General features: G+C 47.4%; 1 protein-coding gene and 1 long non-coding RNA gene across 3 annotated transcripts in view; one reads left to right on the plus strand and one right to left on the minus strand.

Moving 5' to 3' along the window:
* IGSF3 (immunoglobulin superfamily member 3) overlaps nt 1-23,198 on the plus strand; it is a 141,076-nt gene that overhangs the window by 37,414 nt on the left and 80,464 nt on the right. For both annotated transcript variants that reach the window (XM_090059333.1, XM_090059341.1), the window contains exon 2: nt 12,916-13,293. In XM_090059333.1, the coding sequence (XP_089915459.1) occupies nt 12,916-13,293 (378 nt within the window). The remainder of the gene's footprint in view (nt 1-12,915; nt 13,294-23,198) is intronic.
* The window catches only part of LOC149874285 (uncharacterized), a 32,504-nt gene that overhangs the window by 2,418 nt on the left and 6,888 nt on the right, over nt 1-23,198 (minus strand). The window contains exon 2 of the long non-coding RNA XR_016443758.1: nt 1,812-2,712. This is a non-coding gene — a long non-coding RNA (uncharacterized LOC149874285). The remainder of the gene's footprint in view (nt 1-1,811; nt 2,713-23,198) is intronic.

The following is a 23,198-nucleotide window of genomic DNA, read 5'->3' on the forward strand; positions in this document are numbered from 1 at the left end:
TGAGAACGGGGTGAGAGACAGTGTTGAAAGCCTTCTGGAAGTCCAGGAAGACTATATCCACTGCTACCCCTGCATCTAATGATCTGGTGATCTGATCGTAAAAGGCCACCAGGTTGGTCTGACAGGACCTGCCACTGATGAGCCATGTTGGTTGCCCCTAAGCATGTAGTCCCCTGCTGGCCCCTCCTGGATGTGTGTCAGCATAATTTTCTCGAACAGCTTGCCTAGGATCAAGGTAAGACTAACCGGCCTATAGTTTCCCGGGTCCTCCTTCCTGCCTTTTTTGAAGATGGGGACCACGTTGGCCCTCTTCCAGTCCTCTGGTACCTTACCAGAGTACCACAAGTGCTCGTAAAGTTGTGCCAGGGGACTTGCAATGACCTCGGCCAGTTCCTTTAGAACTCTAGGGTGGAGATCATCCGGACTGGCTGACTTGAATACATCCAACCCCTCCAGAAGCTCCCTAACTAAATCCTCGCTAACCCGTGGCCCATGTGTGCCTCCCCTGGGGCCCGAGGGGGGCCCAGCAGGGAGGTGGCTATTCTGGTCCCTACTTAGGAAGACGGAGGCAAAGAAATCGTTAAACATGTTAGCTTTGCCGTCTGGTGTGACGACCAAGTTTCCCATCGTGTCCTGCAAGGACCCCACATTACCCGGGACCTTCTTTTTACCCCCTATGTATTTAAAAAAGGACTTCTTATTGTCCTTAATCTGGGAAGCTAGCCCCAGTTTCATCTCTGCCTTGGCCTTCCTAACTACCCCCCTACATCCCCGAGCAACTACAGAATAGTCCTCCCTGGTGATGACCCCTTTTTCCATTGGGTGTAAGCCTCCTTTTTAGCAAGGAGACATTCCCGGATGCTTTTGGTGAGCCACGGAGGCTTGTGTGCTCTCCTGCTCCCTTTGATCCTCGTTGGGATTACCTTCCTTTGGGCTTGGAGGATCGTCTCCTTAAGGAGCAACCACTCTTCTTGCACACCTGGCTCCCCTCCCCCCTGGGACCTCAGCGCTTCTCCAACTATCCTCCTTAGCTCGTTGAAGTCTGCCCTCCTAAAATCTAGGCCCGCTGCCTTATTGCATGCCTTTACCACCTTGCGCTGGATGGTGAATTCCAGCAGGCGATGATCGCTGTTGCCCAGGTGGTCGAGCACCCGCAGCCCCCTCACCAGGTCATCACCCGTGGCCAGCACTAGGTCCAACAAAGCGTCTCCCCTCGTGGGGCTGTGCACCTCCTGGGTTAGATGGAGGTCCTGCACTCTGTCTAAGAACCGACTTGAGTGTTCAGACCTGGCTGACTGCTCTTCCCAGCAGATGTCCGGGAAGGTCAGGTCCCCCATGACTACCACATCCTTAGCCATCACTACCTCTGTGAGCTGACCCAAGAATTCCTGGTCAAGCTCTTCTCCCTGGTTGGGAGGTTTGTAGTAGACTCCCACCATTAAGTCCCTTTCCCCTCGACTGCCTTGTACTCTAACCCAAAGCACTTCAGAGTGCCCCTCCCCTGACTCCTTGCTAATTAATGAGGATGTGTATTTCTCCTTAATATAGAGCACCACGCCCCCACCTCTCTTTCCTATCCTGTCCCTCCTGTACAGCCTATAGCCCTTGACATTCACCGCCCAATCATGCGTTGCGTCTCACCACGTTTCCGTAATCCCCACTATGTCCGGGCTGGCGTCAGCTAGCAGGAGGGTGAGTTCCTCCTGCTTGTTTCCCATGCTACAAGCGTTTGTGTAGAGGCATTTGAGGCCTCCTGTGGGTGTGTGTACTGACCCCCTAGTCCCAGCGTTATCCTGGCCTCTATCACTTACCTGTTTATTCGCTTCTCTCGTTGGGCTGGGCTGGGCTGTAGTTGTGGGTGCTGTTTGGCCTGGCAGTCTGATGTTTTCTCCGCCCTCATCTTCCCCTTCCCCTGATGAGCCTAGTTTAAAGCCCGCCAGAGGAGGTCCGCCAACCTAGAAGAAAACACACGCTTACCTTTAGGGGAAAGGTGGAGCCCGTCCCACCCCAGCATGTCTCTCGTCGTGATGTGCCAGTCGTGGCTGAGGAAGCCAAAGCCCTCCTCGAAGCACCATTCCTGTAGTTGGTCTCTACGATGCACGTTTCATGCTGTCTACCTCATCCACTCACTGGCAGGATAGAAGAGAAAACCACCTGTGCGCCCATCTCCTTCAGCACGCTGCCCAGAGCGTGGTAGTCCTCCATCAGGCGATCAGGGCCGCATCGTTAGTGCCCACATGGGCTAGGACCATAGGGTAATAATCGGTGGGCTGGATTACGGTCTGGAGCATCCCTTTCACGTCCTGAATCCTCGCTCCAGGCAGGCAGTATACCTCGCGTGCCGAGGGGTCCTGGCGACAGATGGGGCCCTCCGTACCTCTCAGGATGGAGTCACCAATGACGATCACGCGACGCTTCTTCCTCCTGGCCTTCTTGCCTCCTTCAGCTTGCACGGGACGCGGTGAGCGTGGAGTTGCCTCCTCCCCGGTTTCGTCCTCTCCGTCCTCCTCCTCCAGGGCTGCCAGGGCTTCGTACCATGTTTCGACATTAAAACTTTTAAAGCTGTTTATGAGCAGGAATTATTTCTGATCCTAGCTTAGACCACACAGTAGTCAAAGTCTAGTCTGCAGACCAGATTGACCCATATAGTGCAACAGTGCAGCCTGTGACTACATAGACTTTAAAGGGATACCTGCAACTTGAAAGGCAAGGCTGGGGAGAAAGGGGGAATAAAAAAGCAAAAATCAGGTGGTAAACGTCTTGCTAGTCTGTTTACTTTGTGCATTTAGAGATATGTGCTCACATTACAATTTCTGCTAGATATTTGGAGTTGGCAGCTACACTTCTGAAGGCGTTGTAACATTGACTCATTTTTATTGCCCAAGAAAGGGGATTTTCATTTAGGTCAGGGGTTAGGTTAGGCCTACGCTGCAGTCAAACATGTCACTACAGCTCCTGAGGACATACTTGAGTTAGCTTTACATGAGCTAGGCTGGAGAAGGAGCAGTAGCGCCAGGCTAACATCCCAAGCAGTTACCCAACTTCAGTAGCTGACACTGAACCCCAGGCTCTTAGTGGTACCTGAGCTAGTAGTTTAAAGTTAGCTGGGCTATGTGGCAGTCACCTTTACAATATGTAGATGAAATTCATAACTCTGCAGGGATTTAGTTTCAGAGGATGAGCCTCAGCCCTTTCTGAGAGCTGCCTCTGGACCCAAAACCACATCTGAAATGGATCTAGAATGGTGGAGGGGTTTGTACATCAGAGTGCAAATGATTTATAAATGACTTTGCAGCCTAGATACTACCTTTTCTCTTGATTACAGTCCCCTTGCACAGGAGCTGTAACTCTCTCTCGTGACTTGCAAGGAAGGCTTGAACACCTGTAGGCCTGGTTTAGAGCAGAGGTTAGAATTGTGATTCTGCTGTTCCTTACTCCCATCTGTCATGTGTCCTTTGTTTGAGTCCCATGACTATGCTCCCTGTATGTCTGCTCTTCTTTCCCTTCTCTGTTGGCCCTTTTTTCTGAAAGGAGGTGCTAAGAAATGGGGCAACCATGCAAATGTGTTTAAAATCTGGATGTTTCTGTGCAAATGCGCCTTCATGCATTTAAGAGAGTGGTGGGACACTTTTTCACTGCTTTTGGGCCCATCACCTTTTGAAAGACCAGATGCACAAACCTATTATTTGTTATTAATATTAGAGTAGTTCTTGGCTCTTGCTACCTCTTCTATACCCATCCTTGTATTGTCAGTAAATTATATTAGATTTGCAATTAAAAGCCAGCTGTGCCAATGGATTACCAGCCAAGTGCCAGTCCTAACTGTCCCATATAGTTTCCAGAACAAAACAGAAACTGCTTCTATGAGCTTCCCCCTTAATATGAGAGGAATGAAAAGTGCTTGAAGTGTCATCTCATTGTATTTACTACTTATTCTTAAAATAAAAAAATACATTTAGGAAAGGTAACTCTTCTCATGAAAATGATACCTCATCTCCAAACTCATTTAGTTTCAGACTTACACAGTTATTACTATATATATATATATATATATATATATATATAAAAATAAAATATGTTACCTGCTTGTATTTTCCCTGAAGTGTCAATATAGGTAGTAATGGCTGCATAGCCTGTACTTAAAGTTGCCAAACAGTTCATATTTTAAGACCCTGTTTTCTATTGCTTAGATCCAGTCAAACTTGAACCATTTGGGCTGAAATCTTCCATAGTGGGTCTTTGCCTCAGGCTGCATTTTTTAAAGTAGTTTTGGGGGAGGGAAGGGGAACCCAGCAGTTTCTGAGAACTAGGCATAGGAGAAATATTGGTTTGCTCCAGTTAAAAGAATAAAACTGAAAGGCTCTGACACTCTATGTTTTAGAGTAGGGACTTGAAATTTGACTGGAGGGGGAGGAGGAGAAGTGGGAATGTATTTCTTGCTGTCTCTACAAGCCATCCAACTTTGCCTGAATGATAAGGCTTGGAATATCAGTTTGTATATACTAAATAGGGGGTGTATTGAGGGCTGGCAGAGAATTTCTGTCCTTTGTGTCTATATTGAGCCTCCTTTATTAGTGTGCAAACTGGTGACACAGTCCAGTACAGGGCTGAGTGGGAAATTTCCTGCTGTTGCTCCTCATGGCACTTGGGGGTTGCTGTGGATCTGGGTACTGAGGTTACATAGGCAGTGTGGATGAAGAGGTGGAAGCAGGCTTGAACATGCATGTGTGAGGAACAGGGTAGAGGAAAGGGGAAGAAGTGTGGACTGGGCTAGGGTATGGGGCAGCTGGAATGGAAGAAGGTTTGGGGAGGGGAAGAATGGGCTAGGGAAGGTTGCCAGTGTCACAGGGGGAGTAGATGCCAATGCAGAGCAAGACGTGTTTTTAACCACAAGGCAGCACTTTTATTCCGAACCTGGAATGGAGCTTGGGATTCCTGTGTTGTCAGTACGGATTAAAAACACAGAGAGACTGTTCCATGGGGAAGATGGGCTTCTTCTGCTACTAGATACTTCTCTAGTTTAAGTGGCAGAGATCTAAAGGTCTCAACCCTGCTGGGGAACCTTATGAGGATCAATTTGGTTCCAGGTGATAAAATGTACTTGCTTTTAAAAGCCCTAGGAAGTGTATTTTAATGCAAACAAGCAAAAAACTGCAGCGAAAGGACATTCTCAAGGTTGCAAAGTCAAACATTCAGAAGTCGGGAAATGCTACAATGAAGATTGCTTATACTGTCTTAATTAAGTCTGCTGTGTGCATGCGTTCTGATACAGTTTTGAATTGTATGATTGCATACTATTTTTTTTCTCCCCCTGCAGACTTCTGATGCTGCAATTCTTGGGCATGAAATATAGAACTTTGCTGTCCTTTCTCAAAGAAATTCCTCACTACAAGGGGAATAGCTCCCATTATGTTTGCAAGTCCCTCCAACTCCACAGATCCATGAGCAGGGATCCAGTTTTTCTGTTTCCCATGGGAAAACGGAGAAAAATGCAGATTTCCCCCTTTACCCAAGGAGAATACGGGTTTCTCATTTTAAGGGATAAACCCACAGATTTTCACATTTGCAAAGAGCTCTTTGCAGGCTGGCAGAGTTCCAGCCTAGAAGGGGCTGGGGTAGAGGAGGAGGGCAGTCAGGCAGGGCGGTGCCATGTGCAAGTATATGGGGCACCCCCTACTGTCCCCTGCTGTCTGGGGGTGAGGGAACTGAGGCCCCCATAGGGGGAGAGGGAGTGAGTTCAGCAGGGCTGGGGCTACTGCCTAGTGGGGCAGTATGTGGGGCTTGGGGCCTAGGGCTATTATGTGCGGCTGCAGGGCCCTGGTGGGGAGCAGGACATGGCTGCATGTGGTTCCTGCTGCTGCATGCACTTCCAGGGGGACATGAGGGGCACTTGCCCCCCCAGATCTGTGCACAGGGCAGGGATGGGGGTGGGCACGGGTTGCCTGCTGCAGGGTTGAGCTCCCCACCCTGTTGCCCGTCCCCAGGGCCTCTATAGCCCAGTGAGTGCAACCTTGCTCTGCAATGTAGAGTGGGGCCACATAGGGAAGCTCATTGACTCTGTGAGTTCTGCACTGCCTTGGTAAGGCATCCCCTGCGTGTGCCACGAGGGAAGGGAACAACTCCACACCACTGGCCCTGCTGCTGCCGCACAGGCAGGGGATGCCTTGCCAGGACAGCGTGGAGCTCGCAGTGGCAAGGAGCTTCCTGCACTGCCCCTCTCTGCCCTGCAGCACCAGGTTGCGTAGGCCTTTGGGGAGGGCACCCACTGGGCTGCATAGGCCTTTGGGGAGGGCAGCAGGACAGGGAGTTCAAGCTGCATTGGGCAGCCCTCTACCCCATGAACAGATCTGGGGGGTCTGGATCCCCCCTGCCTCCCTGGGAGTGTGTGCAGGTAGGGAGCCAGCCCTCTCTGACCCTGCAGTGGGCAGGCAGCAGGACAGGGGCGACCTGGGCTCTGCTCTGCTGCAGCAGCTGCCACCTCCTGAGGGCGACAGCTGGGGCTTGGCCACTGCTGTGAAGGGGGAGCAGCAGACAGGAGGATGTGGATCTGGGTCCCTGGCCCTATAGCTCTGGCAGCGGGGGGTGCCCTCCAGCAGGGCTGGGGGGCAGGGGGCACAAACAGGGTGGAGGGGATTGTGGGGGGGAGGGGAAAGTGAAGGGCACCAGCAGGGCCAGGGGCTGTGTGGGGGAGTAAGGGGCACCAGCAGGGCTGGGGGGTTGTGGGGGCAGGAATGAGGGGCATTAGCAGGGCTGGGAGCTGTGGCTTGGGTGTGAGGGGCCTGGACCTGCATTCTGTGAGCTAAGAGGGCAGGGAGAGCTCTGATTTTCCATGATAAAACCCCCAAATCAAATACCAAAATTTATACGTATTTAAGATTTATTTCATTATAGTGACAGAATATAATATTGAAGAGCCACTTGCCCTAATCTTTGAAAACTCATGGCTATCAGGAGAGGTCTTGGATAATTGGAAAAGGGCAAATGTAGTGCCCATATTTAAGAAAGGGAAAAAGTAGGATCCAGGGAACTACAAACCAGTCAGTTTCACCTGGTCCCAGGAAAAATGTTGGAGCAGATCCTCAGGGACTCTATTTAAAAGTACTTGGAGGAGAACCAGCTGATTGGGAACAGTCAGCATGGATTCACCAGGAGCAAGTCATGCCTGACCAACCTGGTTGCTTTTTACGTTAAGATGACTGGCTCTGTGGATGTGGGGAGACCAGTGGACATAATATACCTAGATTTTAGCAAGGCGTTTACAGTCTTCCACAACATTCTCACATGCAAGCTAAGGAAGTGCAGGCTGGATGAATGAACTGTGAAGTGGATAGAAAGCTGGCTGGAGCATCAGGCTCAAAGGGTAGTAATCAATGGCTCGATGTCTGATTGACAGCCAGTATCAAGTGGAGTGCCCCAGAAGTTGGTCCTGGAGCCAGTTTTGTTCAATATCTTCATCAGCAACCTGGAAGATGGCAAAGAGTGCACCCTCAGTAAGTTTGCAGGTGACACCAAGCTTGGGGGAGTAGTATATGCTGCTGCACACATATACTGGTTGGAGGGTAGGGCTAGGATCCAGAGTGACCTGGACAAATTGGAGGATTGGGCCAAAAGAAATCTCATGAGGTTCAACAAGGACAAGTACAAAGTCCTGCACTTAGGACAGAGCTATCCCATGCACCAGTATGGGCTGAGTGGCTGGGCAGCAGCTCTGCAGAAAAGGACCTGGGGATCACAGTGCACAATAAGCTGAATAAGAGCCATTAGTGTACCCTTGTTGCAAAGAAGGCTAACCGCATACTAGGCTGCGTTGGTAGGTGTGTTGCCAGCAGGTCAAGGGAAGTGATTATTCCCCTCTGTTCACTGGTGAGGCCACATCTAGAGTACTGTGTTCAGTTTTGGGCCACTCGCTACAGAAAGAATGTGGACAAATTAGAGAGAATCCAGCAAAGGGCAACAGAAATGATTGAGGGGCTGGGGCACATGACTTATGAGAAGAGGCCGAGGGAACTGAGCTAATTTAGTTTGGAGAAGAGAAGACTGAGAGGGGATTTAATAGCAGCCTTCAACTACCTGAAGGGGAGCAGGGTTTGAAAGAGGATGGATCTAGATTATTCTCAGTGGTGGCAGATGACAGAACAAGGAGCAATGGTCTCAAGTTGCAGCAAGGGAAGTTTAGGTTAGATATTAGGAAGAATTTCTCACTTGCTGGGTGGTGAAGCACTGAACAGATTACCCAGAGAGGTAGGTGGTAGAATCTCTATCCTTGGAGATTTCCAAGACCAGGCGAGACCAAGCCCTGGCAGAGATGATCTAGTTGGGGCTAGTCCTGCCTTGAGTAAGGGGTTGGGCTAGAGGACTTCTTGAGGTCCCTTCCAACCTTAATTTTCTATGATTCTATGATTAAGGCACTGGTAAGCTTCCAAACTGCTTTAAACTTGTAAATATATTGAGAAAACATTATGTTCAACTGATACCTATGTATGTAGTGGCCTTTCATTTTAATCACGGATTTGGGGGGTTTTATCAGAGAATGTGTGATTTATTTTATTTATTTTTTACATGTTTTGTTTTTTTTATCAAAGAATTTGCATTTCTTTTTTTTTTAATCGGGGAAAACCAGGATCCCTGCTCTCATGGCAGTGTAACATGCCACCCCACCACTGGAACAAAGATGTTGGCATGATAAACAGCATAAGAACCTTGACAATGGTCTGTCCGGTCCCTGTGAGCTTCAGATATACTAATTTTTCCTTTCTTCCCCTTAAATCACTTTCTTTCATAAAAAGGAAAAAGAAACATAATTTGGAGCATCAGTGAGCTGAGCTCAAGTTAATAATTTGAATCGCTCTCCATCTGTTCAATTGCATGGCCTGATGGATGTGCTGAGCCATTTTTCACAATTTGTTTTAGAACTGGTAAGAACAGTTTCTTTTGGCTTCAATCCAAGATTTCTATTGGGAAAACGTCATCTCTGGACTCTGATGCCCAGAGGAAGGGGATTGATGGAGTGTGTCTTCTGATGACGGACTGCCTCTTTCACCTCAGTCCTTTATTTTGAAGGAATGCAGTCTCTTCTAAAATTGAATGTTACTATTTAAAAAACCCCCCACAAAATTAAACACAATTATTCTGCAACTGCTTTAAATCAGCTTATTGCTGTTTTATGGTCACAAGTAAACAGTAGGAGGAGCCAGGGTGGTTGGTTGCCCATGCTGCTGGTAAAGCAGTAACAGCTGAGCACCCCCTGTGGTCTCCAAACTCTAGAGCCTTTGGTTGTAGCAGCAAATGAGAAAGAAAAGTATAATTTGGAGGCTCTCACCACTGGCCTGTGAAGGTTCTGCTGGTATCAAGCTATAAGCCCAAAGGTTACTTGTAATCCATATAGCATGTGGTGGATTTCAGTTACCTTTTCTTTATATTGTACGCTGGCATGTAACTGACAAGAGATCACATGTGAAGGTAAGGCAGAGAGCAAGGAAAACATAGGTTCCTTACTGAATAAGGAAGTGATGCTAATAATGGATAATGCAGAGAAGGCAAAAGTGTTTTTAATGCCTTTCTATTTCAGCTTTCACAAGAAAAAGGTCGACTCTTAAGATGATCAGCACACTTAGCAGCCAGGGAGTAGATAGATACTTAACCTAAAATAGAGAAAGAATAGGTTAAAGATTACGTGAATGTCTTCAGATCATCAGGGCATCATGGGATTCATCCAAGATTACTCAAGAATGGATAAAATTCGATAAAAGACAAATACAAAACATTGCACTTAGGAAAGAGCAATCAAATGCACAATACAAAATGGGGAGTGGCTGACTCAGCTGCAGTACTTCAGAAAAGGACCTGGGGGTTATATTAGATCACAAGCTACATATGAGTCAACACTGTGGTATTGTTGCAGAGAAAAAAAGAACAAAACCCTAATAGCATACTGGGATGTATTAACAGGAGTGCCATACATGAGTCATAGGAAGTGATTCTTCGGCTCCAGTGGTTTTCAACCTTTCAAGACTCAAGGCACCCCTCCTTAGACTTGAGGAACTGCTTGGGGTACCATGTGCTCTATCCCTCAGACTGGAACGGGGCAGGAGCTGTAGCTGACAGTAAGCGGTGGGGATGGACAGAGGCAGCAGGGCCGGGTGCCAGGGGTGCAAAGGCTGTGAGGCGGGGTGGGGAAGCAGGCAGAAAGGGGCCAGGCAACTGCTGCACCTCTAAATCTGACCCTGCCCTTGCCCTTGGTTTGGAGCAGAAGTTGGAACCACAGCAGCCATCTGCCCTTATCTTCACCTTGTACTCAAATCCAAGATTGCGGGGGAGCTTTTTTCTCCCAAGCTGACTGTGGAGAGGGGGAAAACCTCATCTTGGATTCTAGTAAATGTGGTACTGTAGAGAATAAAAACACAAGGGTTGTTATAAAGACAGTGGTAATCACTTGTTCTCTGTGCTCACAGAGGATAGGACAAAAAGTACTTTATCTTGTGTATTTTCAACTACATTGATCCCATCCTGATGGGCTAGCTCCCCACCTGAAATTCCTTTCAGCCTTTTTTCTGTAGTTCCTCATCCCACTATTCAAAGTTGCATCTTGATTTATGCAATAAGAGAAGACAGGCCTTTGTGTGTGATATTTGCTGTTTTGTCACTTAGCTGGGTATTTCATAGATTTCATAGACATTTGGGCTGGAAGGGACCCTGAAGGATCATCGAGTCCAGTACCCCCTGCCCCAGGGGCAGGAAGTCATCAGGGATCATAGGATCCCAGCAAGATAAATATCCAAAAGTGTCTTGAAGGCGTTCAAAGTGGGTGCTTGAACCACCTCCACTGGCAGCCTATTCCAAACCTTGGGGGCTCGGACAGTAAAGAAGGCCATTTCCTTATGTCCAGCCTGAAATGGTCGCAGAAGAGTTTGTGACCGTTCGATCTTGTCATCCCTTGGGGCTCTCTGGTGAACAGATGTTCCCCCAGATCCTGGAGAACGCCACTAATAAACTTATAGGTGGCCACCAGATTGCCCCTGAGCCTGTGCGTTTCCACGGTATTGAACCCACTAATATGCAAAAGATATTAAAAATCATTGCTGTAAACTGGAGATTCTCCATGCTTTGTCTGCAGTGGTAAGAGGAAGGGGTTGGAAAAGATACATTGGGTTTGGGGAAGGAGAGACGAAGTCCTGTATTCTGTGAATGTATGGGCATTTAACAGCTTTCTTTGCAGAGATGAAGTGAAGAGGTAGCCACAAGAGATTTGCTGTTATAACCTAGAAGCCCAAAGGAGTGGAGGGAAAGAAGCTCCTAAATATTGTAATGGGTTCTGTGCTGGCACATGACAGTAGAACAGCAGAAGTCTAGGTGCAAAAGGGCAGAGGCTAGGAAGTGAAAATTGCATCGTTCTTGTTCTTCTCTTTTGTTTGTGCTTCCTCTGGGTTGCTTTTCAGCATGACAAAACGTTACCTGGGTTCTGTGGAGAGGTTTTCAAGCCATCTTAATGTTTTCTGACAGCAACATGGTCATCTGAGAGCTCTGGAGACTAGAGAGCTGGGAGGAAGAGGGATAGCTAGTTTTAGCTAATGAGTTGTGTCAGATGTGCTTTCATTTACTAATCTTTAGGCATTAAAACAGTAACTACTCTTTAGTCACATTGCCTCTGCCCCTCTCTCTCCCGTACATGCTTTTCTTTCGTGCATCCTGGTGGTGTGTAGCTTTAAACTGGTCAATTTTTCATGTGGGATGCTAAAAGTGTTGAAATAGTTCTCACTGCATTTGCCTTGTTCTTTACAGCTATTGCCATGCTGTTCGTTCAAAGAAGAAATGATTTGTTTCAAAATGCTCAAATACTAGTTAGTCATTAAACTACCTGCCATTCCAGCTGCATTTGGGACAAGGAATACAAATAATCGAATGGCAAAAAAAGCCTCTCTTCTGCCTTCCTCACCATCTCTCAAGCAGTTGTATTTTTAGGTGCTTATTACTGTGCTATTAAGTACTATACTGTTGTTTCTTCTCTCTGTGCCACTCTTCTGTTTAAAGGTTCACAGCCAAGATAAAAAAAAAGACACTAAAAAAACCTTATGATTTTTAAATATTTCCATTTGACATGTCTAATCATGCCTATTCACTTTTTTTGGTTTTGACCTTACTTGGACAGTGAATTTGGCTTATTCAGCTTCATTTTCAGGCAGGCCTTACTTCCTATTTTAATAGGATCGTGCTTTTGTGTCTGGCTCCTTATGGGAAAAGCACTTAATGCATATCAAAACCTCTTTTCATGTAGCTCCTTTTAAGATGCTTTCCTTTGGTCAGCATCTCCTGAAGCAGCTGGGAGGTAGCTATGACAGAGCTCAATGTGCTGTGGTTTAGGCTCTTGATATTTAAGTCACTAATGGCTTACAGGGTGCAGTTGTACAACATAGGCAGCTGAGAGTAAGGGAGGTTAAAGCAGTGATTATCAAGGTCTTGTGGCACCCAGAGGTGTCATGAGATCTGTTTAAGGGTGCCGTGTGCTGCTCTGCGTGGCTAGGTGTGCAAACACTTACACGTGAGTTGCAAGACAAACCCAGGGATTTCAAATAGGAATCTAGAGTGTCAAAACATTCTGGCTGTTGTGGTCTTTCAGAACAATTTGCAAAAGAAGGATTGCTAAAAGAGTTGAGAACCACTGAGTTCTCTGCCAAGATACCTGGGCCCTGTTCCTGGACCAGCTTCATTCTAGCTTTGGGCAAGTCCCTCTTCATACTCAACCTGCCTGTCTACTTGGTGAGAGTGATTTCGGAGTATCTCTTAAGGCAATCATGAGAACTGAATGATATTGGAGAGAAAGGTGCCCTCTGCATGTGTAAAATAATACTTGTTAAGTAGCAAAGTCTGCAAAATGCTTATGGTTTTCTAAAGTAACTTTTGCCTTTCCTCTTTTTGCAGGCATGGCCTTAGCACAGCGCCAGGTCACCGTCCAGAAGGGCCCCCTGTACCGCACCGAGGGTTCTCACATCACTCTCTGGTGCAAGGTCAGTGGCTATCAGGGACCTTCAGAACAGAATTTCCAGTGGTCCATTTACCTGCCCTCTGCCCCAGAGCGGGAAGTGCAGATCGTCAGCACCATGGACCCCTCCTTCCCTTATGCCATCTATACTCAGCGTGTCCGCAACAGGGAGATCTATGTGGAGAGGGTTCAAGGAGACTCCGTCTTGCTGCACATCACTGAGCTCCAGGACCGGGACGCTGGCGAGTATGAGTGCCACACGCCCAACACTGATGAGAGGTACTTTGGGAGCTACAGTGCCAAGATGGACCTTGTGGGTAAGATGTTTGCTTTAACTTGGCTACCTGGAACCCTGCTCACTGGATACTGGGTTTCTCCTGAACTGAACGTGCTAGAATTCAGTAAGGCCCTTGCGTTAAATTTTCCATGCAAACTGTCACAATAGTCTTTAATAACTTAAAAATACAAGAGAGCAGACAGCATGGAGCCCAAAACAACAGCGCATAGACAAACCAAAATAAATTAAATGTGCAGTGAAAAGGCCAATAAGAGAGGAGGAACCAAGAGTTCGAAGTCTCAACTGACAGTAAGACAGACATGTCATTGATTTACACATAGTGACAGGAAGGTTGTTCCAGATGGCAGAAGCTGCAGAGGGGTCAGAGGTGGCAAGAAAGTGCATCAAAAAAGGGAGGAAGCAATTGCTAAATGAGCAAAAAAAAGTGATTAGAGAGGCAAGGTCTGAAGCAGAAGGTGATGTTGAGATGGATGTGGTGGTGGCTGGGCTGCTTGTGGATGACCATGGCAGCAATGCATATTCCTCTGGACCAGAAGAATCCAAAAGAGCAGTTGTATTTATTTATAATCTTGTTGGTCCGTTGCTTGATGTTTCTTTGCACCTTTCAGACAAAAAACTCCTGAGATTTTTTTTCCCCCAAATAGAAGCAAGTAAAGCTTCAGAACATCCCTGTCAGGTTTGGACTGGCATTATCCAAATTCAATAGGTGAGAAAACCATGGCATCAGATTTAAAGGCTTCTCTACATAGGGAGGCAATTAGGAAATAAGCACCGGTGTGAGTTTAAAATCAATGACTAATCTGCAGTAGCTCACCAGGTGGATGCCCTGAATCCTCACTAAGTATGCCTTTTGGCAGTTGAGCTTAGCCTTCTTTGGAAGTGTCCAGTTGGAAAGCTATTGCAGAGCATTTCCTGGCATATAAAAACCATGCACATCTTGTAGACCTGGTCCCAAGTGACTTCTTGAGCCATTCAGTTAATCTTTTTATTTTTATTTTTTTAGAGCTGGCAGTGGAAACCAGAGTGCAGGACTCTCCAAGTCACAGTCTTTAATCCGTTCCTTGTACTCCTTCCCTTTATATAATGAATAGTAGGGTAACAGAACTGGTGGGCTGAGGTGGAGAGAGATTTGAATTTTTCCTGCCCATGGTGTAGGCTACGTTAGGAGCAGGTGGTGTGATATAGTCTGACAAGCTGCAAGAAACGAGGATTGAGGAAACCTGCATTCTCTTTCTGCCTCTGTTCCCATCATGCACTGTGACCTTGGGTGAGCATTTATATGCTGTGTGCCAGGCTTCCCATCTGTGAAATGAGGATAACAGAGACTTGGCTCATAGGAGTATTTTGACTTAATATTTCTGAGGTCCTATGCTGAAAGATACAGTAGAATGACAAAGCTTTATTGCTGACTCATTGCATGATCCCCTAAATGCATAGCATGGCATTTTAGAGGAGTCCATCTGTGAAGATCGGCTGCTTAGCACTGGTGTCAGGTAAATAATCGGGGTCCAGCTCTCATGTTGCATATTCAGCTTATGTGATCATGAAGATGCTTGTTGCATGGGCCTGTGTCTTCTTTCAAGCTAAAATTCAGAGGACAGTGTTAAACAGTGTATTCAGGGGACACCTTGAAAGTTGTTCTCGTTGGAAAATGTTCTTCAATCCACACTTTGTATCTTTTGTTGTTTCCTGAATTCTTGTGGGATACTTAAAAGCAACCAAAAATCATATTTTATTTCTGTCCAAACTCCCTGATATGTATTCCTCACCAGAAGTCTCAATTCTATGTCATCATAATTATTATGGTTTCTTTACAAGGAGACATCACACATACAAGGTTCTGTCTTGAAAGGAAGCAGGAGCAGATGAGTTCCTGCAGAGCACGGATTTCCATTTTGAATGCAAACTGTCCCTAGAAACCCAAGTACTAAGGGAAGAGAAATGTAGCTGAAATGCATTCATTTTGTAAAAGGTTGTCCTCTTCCCCCAGGAGAAGCTCGCCTGCTCCTGACAATCCATCCTGCATTGCCTGATGGGATTTGACCTTGGGTTAACAAGCACTGGGCTCTGTTTCCATTTTGAATGCTGTTAAACAGTGATTGTTTTCCCCAAAGGGCAGGAGGGGATATATGTATGAATTGGCCATGAGTTCCCTTCCTGAAGGCCAATTGTGCAGCTCAGCAGGCTGAATGGAGCCACAGAAGGCAGGCAGGAAAGTAGTAGTGCATGTGGGACAATTGGCTCTTTCTTTTCCTTGGGAGCCAGAAATGGACACTTTATCACTTTCAGTCGCAGGTCATCAGGGCTATGAGTTAGTGCTTCTAGGATTGTTAAGTGCAGGTCAGCAGCTTGTATAGTGAGTAGTCAGCATTTTCATGCAGTGTTATAGGCTATCCTCAGTTGCTGATCTAGAAAAGTTTTCCTAACCTGCTTCTAGCACTATCCTATAAGTGTCTGCAAACTGGTTCTTAAGTAAATGTTGTTTTTGAGCTGTATTTTGAGAACATATACCTTGGGGCTTGTCATGGTAGGGGCAGTCAAGAATATGAATCCCAACTAACTCTTTAGAGGTTTAGTTAAACTGCATTAAACCCCTGCATGACTCTTTCTTGCAGAATTTCCTGTGGCCTTAATTTGCTTCAAAAGTGAATTTTCAGAAGTGAATTAACCTAACTCAAATTAGGATCACTGTGATTCTGAATGGCTCTTTGGCTGCGGTTTAACCCATCCATTTCAAAATTTGGATTAATTTTCCATTGTGTCCCCATGTTGATAATTCCTATGGGTCTTACTCTTTTAAAACACTCTACTTCTAGGGACCAGATATTTCTCACAGGCAGGCCCTCAGAATGTTTCCAGTCTGTACTGAATATATCTACACTGCCTAGTTAACCTGCTTCTTTCTTGGGTTTTAGCCTTAAGCCCTCTACTGCCCACGGTAGCACCCCTGACTGAGTTTGGAGGTGCTGTGAGCCTGGACTCTCACTGAGCTTGGATACAATTACTTCAACTTGGGCCCAAACCCACCCACTTTATAGGGAGTTCACAGGACATATTACCAAAAGGTTAATAGCCCACCAGTGCCCCTCCAACAGCTACCCAAAGCAAAGGACAGTTACATTCTTCTGTATCTTTCTTATCCAGTTGACTGGGCACAAATAACTAAGGCATAGGTCCCCAGGCACATTGGCCATTGCAGAAGGAGCGAAGGGACAGCAACAAAACACTGGCTTTGCAGTGAGCTTGCTCACAGCTGGGCCAGACCATTCAGTTGCAGTTACTGGGTAGTGTAGACGTAGCCTCTGATGTGCCTTAGCACTCAGTCATGGCTGTAATTCTTAGAGCAGCAGTTGGAGCATGTCTTCATAGCACAGTTAACCTCGACTCTTACTTGGATCTTCCTTGCAAACAAACCTCTTGTCCAAGTCTGATTCTTTAAACCTGGCTCACTGGCCTGGCTGGTGGCATGGGCTAAAATCCGAGTTGTGCTTTCACTGATGCTGGTGACCCACCACTTGTGTGTGTACTCTGCTAATTTACTTGGGTACTAGTGCCAAAAGCTACAAGAGTTGATTACAGGAATCCTAGTGTTTCATAGGACTTCCCCACCCCTCATCTGTCTGAAAGGTTTGGTTTGGTCTAACCTGCAACTTGCTTCTTGTGACATTGGGCTCAAGGTCAAGCAAGCACCTATAGGACTATATAGTTCTATAATTTCTGCAAAGGAGACGAGTGAAATACAGTATCGTCATGGATCAAGGCAGGGACTGTTTTCAGAGCAGCTTAATTACCTCTGGGCATGCATAGAAGAGTTAGCAGATACCCATTCTGTCAAGTGGAAAATGCTGGAGCACCTGGATTCACCCTGGATTCACATGCCTGAAGACAGAGCAGAATGAGGAAGAAGGCTGGGGGGGAAGAAAGAGATCTTCCCCTCTAAAATAGTCTTCTCCACTATTCTGCTAGGTAGTGTGAAGAAAATCCCCTCTGAGCTGAGGGAACTCCCTCTGAGTCAGGCCAGTGACTCTCTGGCGATGGGGGGGGGGGTATTGCTTCTGGCTTTCTGGAACTGAGGATTCTAGTGAGGCTTCTTAGTAGCATATGTGTGTGTCCTCTTCCCTTCATCCCACGCAGCAGTGAAGCACACTCAGTCAGGAAGAGCCGCTGAACTCTGAGTTAGTTATTGTTCTCATGTTTTCAGTAGAATCAAACTTTTTTTTTTTTCCTTTCTTCCATTTATGAAATTTTAAGTCCCTGATTAGGCACAGTGGCTTTTTTTTTTTTTTTTTTTTTTTTTTAAAGCAACGGTAAGACTTAGCGCAGTGATTCTCAACCTTTTTTGTACCGGGACCTATATGTAAGCATCGAAGACCAGCCCCCCAGTGTGCAGGGCATGGGGGACCCCAAGCAGCCCCTTGCAGGCTAGAGCTCTGCCAGCCTGCAAGGGGAAAGCCACAGCTTCCCATGTTTTTCTCCTTTAAAGGAGAATCCATTTTTAAAGTTTGTTTGCGACCCTCTCATATATTCTTGCGACCCACTTTTGGGCCATGACCCATGGGTTGAGAAACACTGGCCTAGATGGAGACAGGTTTTGTTAGCCTTTCTATTTCATCACTTTGCATGTGAAATGGACAGAGGTGGTGGGGATTCAAAAGCTGTATAGTGTGGGCTTCTGACTTCCGTAGCAGTGTTGCAATTCCAGATTACTGATAATGGGACAGTGTGATTGTGTTAGTTACAGGCAGTGTGGTTCTGGAGAGGGCTTGGCCCAGTACCTAGGAGAAGGATTGGGCTCTGGAGGGAGCTAGAGCCTCCTGGCCTTGGGGCTAGGTGGGACTCTAGTGCCTCATTGGACAGGTGGCTACTGTATGACTTGGCATTGTGAAGTCTTGCCGTACTAACACATCCCAGTAACTGTGCACCACAAGCTATTGCAATGTGCTTTCTCTCTCTGTCTGAACTAGTGCCTTGTGCTGCAAAGCCGAGATGCTTCAACTTGTTATTGCTGTACTATTTGACTTTAAAGGCATACTATCCATGTTTGATGGTTTACTTCAGCAATGCTCAGCCTCCAGCCCATGGGCCAGATCTGGCCTGTGGCCTCGTGTTATCTGGCCAAGGGTCTGGAAATTTGGTGGTGGGGAACTGGCGGCACCACTTCCCTGCTGTCAAATCTCTGGACCCACAGGGAGCCCTGCGGTGGGGAGGGGGCTGCTGATAGAAGTGGGAAACCCTGGTATCCTGAAGCATGGGGGGGGGAGATTTTCACAGTGGAGCATGGCAGCTCCCCCATACCTCTGGCTGAAGGACCCCAAAATCCTGTCCAACCCCCGAGGGGTGGGACTTCTGGGACCCCTCAGCCAGAGGCATTGGTGGGGGGACCACGCTCTGCCGCAAAAATGGCACCTGACACTATGCCAGGACTGCAAAATTCAGAAGCAGCTCTCATGAATTAGGTAGGTCCCTATTTATAGGAAATCCAGAATTGGGTCTGGCCCTCCTCAGTTTTATGGTGTTCCTCATGGCCCAGAACCAGCCTTGCCCATGAGATGCCTTGTGAGATGCTTACCTTTTAGGAGCTGCGAACTTATGAAAAAATAGAGGATGGCAACCTAGGTCTCAGGAAATTAGAAATGAGAGAAAAGACATTAGGTCATCTGGCTTCATGGTTCCTGCCACTAGGTATGTGCAGTAGGTCTGATACTTTGGGGTTTTGTTTTTTTAACTACATCCTCCCTGCCTATAGATGAGTCTTTATGTACCTCTGTTTATCTCGTAGTTGGCTGTGTGCTTATTTACTGGCTGTGCAATTTGGGCTACAACTGTTACAGATCAGTGGGGCATGGAAAAATAGGACGAGTTTAGATCTCTCTGGGTTTTAGGCCTGGCCAGAGTGCATGCAGGTGAATTGGTGGTGCTAGGTAGGGCTGTGTGAAACAGCACTGTTCCACTTTGACTTCAGTTTCGACGGAACAGTGTTTCGTTTTGAGTTTCGTTCGATTTCAGAAGCACTGTTCCATTTCATTTCATCGAAGCTGTTTTGCTGTTTCAACATTTCACCCATAGGCTATAATGGAGAAGTAAAAAAACTGCCTATAACTTTGTCATTTTTTGCCTGATTCGGATTAAACTTGCAGGGATGGTAGCTCCCTCTGAGAGCATGAGGCCTGTCAAGTTTCAAGGAGACAGGTGCAGAGGTTTCTGGGAAACTGCAGCTCAGGATGTTGACAAGCAAAACTGTCACTTGCTGGCAGCGGCAACCTCCTGTGATCCGGCAGGCAGATTGGGGGTCCCTGGTAGGAGTCCGCAGAGCACCCACAGCCCTCCTGGGGGTGCAGGTGGGCCCCCTACCTTTCTGCCAGATGACAGGAGGCTGCTGCTGCTGGCTGGGGCCAGCAGCAGCACCAGCCTTCCCGGTGCTGGGAGCAGGCTGTGCCCAGCGCCAGTCCCAGCCGGCAGCAGCAGCCTCTGTGATCCGGCAGGCAGATCAGGGGCCTTCAGCTCCGGCAGAGCCCCCACAGCCCTCCCCTGGGTGCAGGCAGGGCCCTGATCTGCCTGCTGAATGACAGGAGGCTGCTGCTGCTGGCTGGGACCAATGCTGGGCGCAGCCAACACCCAGCACTGGAAAGATTGGTGCTGCTGCTGGCCCCAGGTGGCAGCAGCAGCTTCCTGTCATCTAGCAGGCAGATTGGGGGCCCTCCCGCACTCCCAGGAGGGCTGCAGGGGCTCTGCCGGATTCCTTCCAGGGATGTGGGCCCCTAATCTGCCTGCCGGATCACAGGAGGCTGCTCCTGCCACCTAGGACCAGTGACAGCACCAATCTTCCCTGCACTGAGTGCGGGCTGCGCCCAGCGCTGATCCCAGGCAGCAGGAGCAATCTCCTGTGATCTGGCAGGCAGATCGGGGGGCCACACCCAGGGGAGTCCAGTGCAGCCCCGTAGCCTTCCTGGGAGTGCAGGCAGGCCCCCGATCTGCCTGCTGGATGACAGGAGGCTGCTGCTCCCAGCTGGAACTGGCACTGGGTGCAGCCTGCACCCAACACCAGGAAGATTGGTGCTGCAGCTGGCCCCAGCTGGTAGCAAGAGCATGCTGTCATCCGGCGCAGATCTGGGGGCCCGCACCCCCGGGAGGGCTAGGGGATGTGCTGAAGCCAAGTAAGCCTAGCTTTGGAACTCAAAACATTTTGAAACTTTTGATACATTTTTGAGTGCCCTTGTTTCATTTCAAAGCTGCTTCAAAGGCTTTTGTTTCATTTCAGTTTCGCTATTTTGAGCTCAAAATGCATCAAAACAACTTTGAAACGAAACCCCTAGCGAAATTTTGCACAGTCCTAGAGTTAGGTATCAGATGATACTGTATCAGGCTTGGGTCAGCTGGCCAAAAGTTTGGGAATCTCAGATCTGTGCAGGTCTTGCAACACAGAAAAAAGAATTATGAGTTCAGGGCATACCATCTGCAACCCAATATTTGCCTTTTAAGTGGAATTTTGCAAAGCTGTTCCTGTTAATTCCCAAGGCTGGTACAGGATTGTTCAGGCTAACCTATTTCATAATCTTTTATCCAGAGCAGATTTAGGGTAGAGATTTTCAAAAGTCCTTAAGTGAATTAAGAGCACAAGTCCCATCGGATTTCAACAGATCTTAAAAGCTTTTCAAAATGTTACTCACAATTCCCATTCAGACCTGTGCTTCTGCATTGCATAGGAATATCCTAGCTGTGTGGCTTCACTGAAAAGACATCCTGACATAATAAGGAGTATCGCTTGGCCTGTGTTACATGTTGGCTGTGTCCTGTTAAGCAACCTGGGACTGTGTCTGGGGATTGAATGGCTGTATCAGAGTCCTGATCTGCACAAACATAGAGCTGTATGAGTTGTTCCTCCAGTTTCCTTTTGCAAAAGCTAGGGGTGGCGAGGACCTGGAAAACTCTGGGGTGCACCAGTGAGTGTCTCCCAGTGACTTCAGCCTCTCCACTGGCAAGAGGGCAAGGTAAAAGAGCTTCCCATATCCTTGTGGCATTGTCCCAAGCTTGCCATCCCTTAGTTTCCTTAATAAGAGGCTTGATTCTAACCTTGGGCTCTCTCAAAGCTTGATTTTTGTTTTGACACTTTAATGTATGTTGCATTGTTTCATGTTTGCTAAAAAATGGTTGAGGCTGGAACTGGGGAGCTGGGGCTCAAGATTTACTGAAGGGTGCAGTGATTAAAAGATGAATTGGAAGGTTACTTGGTGAAACAGTAGCTCTCTGAGGCCAAGTGACTGATCCTGTCTGGAAGAGGGAACAACTATTCAGCATCTCGTAAACATTAGGAAAAACTGCCAACATAGATTCACAATGCCCTGAGTGTCACTCCCATGTGAAAGCAAGAGAGCCCTATGAGGGTTAATCATGAACTGAGAAGCTAATAGTAGTCAGTGAGCATCTCTACTGTAGTACTGACAATGTGAAGTCCAAGTCTTACGAAACTCGTCTTTGCCTGGGCAGACTGGCTCTTAATCTACCCTCTCTCCTCATCCTCTGTGCCCAGCACAGCGTTCCCTTTTGCGGCTCATGGCCTGCTCTGATCTCTGGTGCTTGTTGGGGAAGGGAGGTGGTCAGGGAGAGGAGTGAAGAGCCCTGTGTGCAGCACTCCCTTTGTCGGAGGAGTGAGGGACCCTTCATGGCCTCTCCCTCAAAGCCTATCACAAATTATAGCACAGTACTATGATAGGACATTCAGAGGTTGAGACTCTGGAAGAAGCAGACCTTGGCTTTCTTATTGCATCTTCTGTTCCCATTCCCTTAGTTCCTTCTGTAGCTGTTCACTGCTCACAGGCTGGCTCAGATGCATTTTGCTGGCTGCTGTGCTTTCTTGTCCTTAAGTCCTAGACTGTCTGGAGTTCTTGGGATGTGGGAGGTAGATGTGGCATTTGTCTTCTCCACTGCATTACTAACTCTGGTCCCTGGGTACGTGACTGGCCGCCAGTGTTTGGCTGGGAGGGAGAGTGCTTCCTCCTGCTGTGGTTGGCTGACATCTCCTTTAAATGCATCCCCAGAGCCACAGAACCAACCACCAGTCCCCCCATGACTGACACCCAGCCCATGTTTTATTGGCAGACAGGTGGACCGTTCATTATGTAGTAATGGTATATGGCCCCATCCAGTTTGGCACGTTTCTTCTCCCAGGTTAGTTGAGTGAGGAGGTGGGGGTTGCTATTCAGTATGTGGGACACATGTTACTAGGTAAAAAACCATGTACAAGGAATTACTTTAGTCCATTAAAATAGATTGTAAGGGCATGCCCTTTAAAGACCAGGCACATAGTGTACCTTTTCATCTGAATTGAGGCAGAGGTTTGTAACGCTTCCCAGAGCTAGCATGAGATGGAGCAAAACCAAGGTGCATTGACAGAGCTGGGAGTAGGGGAAAGAATTTGCATGTGCCAGTAGTTTCCATAGATGTAGTGCCTTGTTCCCTTAGACACAAAGCACATCTCTAATCAGTTGTAGACTGAAGAACACTGGCAGTTTTTTCCTTGGCCTTGCATGCACGTTCTTCAAACAGGGAGAACAAAATTAAATGTAAAAGGAGTGACATAGCAGAGAAAAGAGGAGAGCGTGTATCTGTCTACAGTGGATGTCTTGCCATCCTCCTTGCTGAGCTTCGCCCTGGACAGTCTGTACTCAGAGCAGGAGGAAAAATATCATGCTCCTGGTTTGTATCTGCTTTGTATCTTTTGACTTCTCATTAACATGTGGCTGTTCTCTGGAGCTGAGCAGTTGTTATGTTCCAATGGGTCTTATGGCCTCCAGTAGCTCTTAGTTTATTCTAATTGTCAGCTGGGGCACAAGTGGAAACATAAGAGGGAGATTTATGGTTCTCTCCAACTTCTAACACAGGCAGAGGAAGAGGAGAAACTTGGTATATGGTTGGTAATATTTGCAA

The sequence above is a fragment of the Crocodylus siamensis genome, chromosome 1 (assembly GCF_052110815.1).
Source record: "Crocodylus siamensis isolate JL-2025a chromosome 1, ASM5211081v1, whole genome shotgun sequence".
NCBI classification, from domain to species: Eukaryota; Metazoa; Chordata; order Crocodylia; family Crocodylidae; genus Crocodylus; species Crocodylus siamensis.